This window comes from Arachis duranensis, chromosome 2, assembly GCF_000817695.3.
Source record: "Arachis duranensis cultivar V14167 chromosome 2, aradu.V14167.gnm2.J7QH, whole genome shotgun sequence".
NCBI classification, from domain to species: Eukaryota; Viridiplantae; Streptophyta; class Magnoliopsida; order Fabales; family Fabaceae; genus Arachis; species Arachis duranensis.
In genome coordinates, this window is record NC_029773.3 from 92,005,364 (window position 1) to 92,009,154 (window position 3,791).

At 33.1% G+C, this 3,791-nt stretch overlaps 1 protein-coding gene across 2 annotated transcripts; it reads left to right on the forward strand.

Moving 5' to 3' along the window:
- Nucleotides 1-19: 19 nt before the first annotated feature.
- On the forward strand, nt 20-1,651 carry LOC107476163 (uncharacterized). Of its 2 annotated transcripts, none has more exons than XM_016095916.3 (3): nt 20-88; nt 231-330; nt 1,106-1,651. In XM_016095916.3, exons 1-3 carry the CDS (start codon nt 24-26, stop codon nt 1,313-1,315), a joined length of 375 nt encoding a protein of 124 aa, XP_015951402.2. In that variant the 5' UTR covers nt 20-23; the 3' UTR covers nt 1,316-1,651. The 2 variants fall into 2 exon arrangements, with proteins under 2 accessions (XP_015951402.2, XP_015951403.2); XM_016095917.3 differs by having other exon boundaries at nt 234-330.
- The last annotated feature ends 2,140 nt before the right edge of the window (nt 1,652-3,791 follow it).

Genomic DNA, 3,791 nt, shown 5'->3' on the forward strand with positions numbered 1-3,791 from the left:
GGTTGTTGATGACAGCCTCATATATGGGAAGCTTATTGAAAGAGTACTGTAAACCTCTTCTTGCCAAGATACAACAAACTATGATAAGGTAATTGTTTTAAGTTGAATTATGCAATTCCATTTTTTGTTAAACAAGTTTTTGGCTACTGTATAATGCATGATTTTTTTTCATTTTTAATTTTTGTAAACTATAGAATTTGAAACTTCTTGATTTTGAAATTTGATCTTAGCAGGCTTAAAATCCAGCCTATTATGATTGCATCTGCTCCGTTGGCGTCAAAAGTCTTTAGTGCCTTCAAACAAAAGTTTCATGGTGGTGTTGTCGAAGAGGTGAATACATTATCTATTTTGTTAACATGAGAATAATCATCTATTGTTTATTTAGAAAGGAATCATCTCAATTATTATAGAGGAACGTCTTTCCAAGGATATCCCTCGTTAGATTATATTATTTACGTTGTTTTTGTGCTTTCCACATTCCATTATCCCTCATTTTTTACTACAAATAGAGGAGAAATAGATTTTGTGAAATGCAGCTTTTAGAATTCTAATTGGTTTTGCTTGACCCAATAAGTTTGAAAATAAAACATGGTGTTTTAACTGTACCGTATATTCTTTCCTTCTACCCATTAAGTTGGAAATTTTTCATTTCAAATTTTAGTGGCTTTTGTGGGATTAAGTTTTTGTTGCAAACTTATTTATTTTGATGTAAATATGTTTTTGTGATTTTTGGATTGAGATGATCTGTGAGTATGATCCTGTTATCCTTCACTATTGTTGACCTTTTCCCATGCTTGATTTGGATTTGTTTTTAGTTTGTGATCTATATTTATTGCTTATTTGTTTATTTGTTTTCTTTTTACTCTCAAAATCTTTGTAAGATAAGAAGGCAAATTAAGATGTGAAGAAAATATACATTTCTTACAAAAATAAACATGATTTTTTTTTCACTCATCAATTTACCATTTTGCTTTATAATATATTTGCTACTAAAGTCATAATTTTTTATATGATTGTAGGCATCATTTTTCTTTCATAATTTCTTACAGTCAAAGAAAATATACAGAGATAGTAATCAATAATGAATTGCTTTATATTATGGCAGTTTCAAAGACATCATAGCCAGGCACAATTTGCAGAAGCATTGTATGGTGATCTGACATGGTATAAGATTTTAATCATTACATGGATTAATGCTGATTTTAGAGAGTTATTTGATACAGTACAGACAAACTCTCTTTCAACAAGAATTCTGAAGGTTTGTCTTTGGAAGGTTTTTGTCGTCGCACACTCTCTCTCACTTTCACTGCATTGAATTGCTATTCCTGTTGCTTTTTCTGCGTTGAGATGCATTTGGTTGAGAAACCTCGAGCTTGAGCTGAATGATGATTTTAATTGCATGTTTCTTTGTGTATCGTTTTCTTCAATTTTTTTAGGAAAGAATATTCATGATTGACGAATCGAGCTGTCTTTTTTCTTCTCTGCCGTTAAATATTTTTTTTCATTGAAATGCAGCGTCTTGAGTAAAATATTAACAAAGATTATACTGTATGAGAAGGCCAAGAAACTAGCGTTAATAGATTTTCTCACATTGTCGATGATTTTGTTTGATTTTCTTTTCTTTTATTTGGTGATATAAACTTCAGGTTTCCATCAAAGTTGGCCTGTGATTCGGGTTTTAATAAACTGGAAATTGGAAATTGTAAAGGATTTTAGTACACATGATTAGAGGAAAACCTAGGGAGAGAGTATGTCTGGGTACTAAAAAAAAGATTGATGTTTGATTAATAAACCGTATTATCATTGTGATTGTTCATCAGCCACTTATTGAATCTAACTTTATATTGCTGATTAGGTTGTGGATGCAATTCAAATATCTATATATATACTTTTACATGTAAATATATAGTTCCTTTTAATATCATTGGCCACAGAAAAAATAATTAATTACTTCCTTTTACCATAAACTGCAATCAAAAGTCAAAGAACCAACAGTATAATTGTTGACCTGTTTTTAAGGACTGTTTGCTGTGATATCGGTTTTCAATTTCTTGGATATGAGTCTTTCATCTAATATTACTATGTAAAGCTCTGAACTGACTCTGAACTGACATATATATAGTGAAAATTGTTGTATTCCTTGAAATTGGGATTGAATCAGAGTAAAAGAGCTTTGTTTTTGAGAATGTTGATGCAATCTACATATGTTCTCCATGTATTTTTAATTTTTCATCTTTTCTTTGTTGCCTGATCTGGTGTGTGTTTTATTCTTCCATGAATTGACCTCTTTTTAGATTAACTTTTAATGTAAACATTAAATTGTTCTGCAGTGTCTGTTGAGGGTCCTTAAAAAGGAGAACCCGAAGTTATTAATGGCTGATACATGTATTTTTATCAGATTAAAGTGATTTTTATCAGATACTGAGATACATGTATTTCCAGTATTATAATAGTGATAATGACTTTCGTGACCAAAACCACATATGGTAGTATTCACTTCTAAAGCTCATACATTTTCTCAACTATTCATCTAAAATCGTGTTTTGAGATCCGTCTTTTAAAGTTCATATCATTGACTATAGATAATAGTACTATTAAAATTGAGAATTTATGATCTGTCCTCTGATCAAATGATAATGGATCATGGATAAAAATTTAACTTTGTGCATTTGATAGTTGTTTATTTATTTATTTTTTTTGTTGTTGGATAGCTTATAGGGCAGCCAGAAGCACCAGACAGGGCAACGTCTCAATGGCATTTTTGGAAGGGCGTAGTGGCAGAATGGTGTGCCGCACTAGAAGAAGAGAGATTAGGAGATGTCGATGGTGGAGCTCGCAGCAATTTCCTATCCTTGTCAATGACACCTATAGAATGATGCGACAAAAGAGGGGAGCACACAGACAAGCTTTTGGTGGTTTGAAGACACTACTCTATTCAGTCAGATGCAGTTGAAAATGAATCATATCAAAGCTCCCCGAAGGTATTATTCTATCATTTCATTTTTGGATTTTGATTAAATTTCGTTATACTTTTTCTATCCTCTTCGGTACTCTTGATATTTCTATTTATTTGGGTTTGAGGCCTGCAGTCAACATCCCTTATTGAATAACATATAGAGAAGAAAGAATAAAAATTTGTATATTATATCCATTTCATTTTAACTAATTGGATCCAAGACTAAAATATATTTACATATTCTGGATTTGCACCCACCATCACATTGTTAGAAATTCTTTCATTTGGTATGTCAATCCTCTCATCACTATCACTTCACATATGCCAATATAAATTTTTTCGAAAGATGTTTCAAGTTCTTAATTTATTAGCTGGAATTAACAACAACAAACAACAACAAAGCCTTGTCCCACTATGTGGGGTCGGCTACATGAATCAAACGACGCCATTGTACTCTGTCATGTATCATGTCTACAGAGAGACCGTTTACCTGTAGATCTCGTTTGACCACCTCATGGATGGTCTTCTTAGGTCTTTCTCGGCCTTTCGCCCTTTGTCCATCTTCCATCTCATCCACCCTCCTGACTGGATGTTCTATCGGTCTTCTTCTCACATGTCCAAACCACCTGAGACGCGATTCAACCATCTTTTCCACAATAGGTGCTACTCCAACTCTCTCCCTTATATCTTCATTCCTTATTTTATCCAATCGCGTATGACCACTCATCCATCTCAACATCTTCAGCTCTGCCACACTCAGCTTATGTTCGGGGTCCCCTTTAGCCGCCCAACACTCCGTACCATACAGCATAGCCGGTCTTATAGCGGTGCGATA

Coding starts and splice junctions, on each gene's coding strand:
- LOC107476163 (XM_016095916.3), top strand. CDS start 24: ATGGGAAGCTTATTGAAAGAGTACTGTAAACCTCTTCTTGCCAAGATA. Junction 89..230: donor ATACAACAAACTATGATAAG/GTAATTGTTTTA, acceptor ATTTGATCTTAG/CAGGCTTAAAATCCAGCCTA. Junction 331..1,105: donor ATGGTGGTGTTGTCGAAGAG/GTGAATACATTA, acceptor ATATTATGGCAG/TTTCAAAGACATCATAGCCA.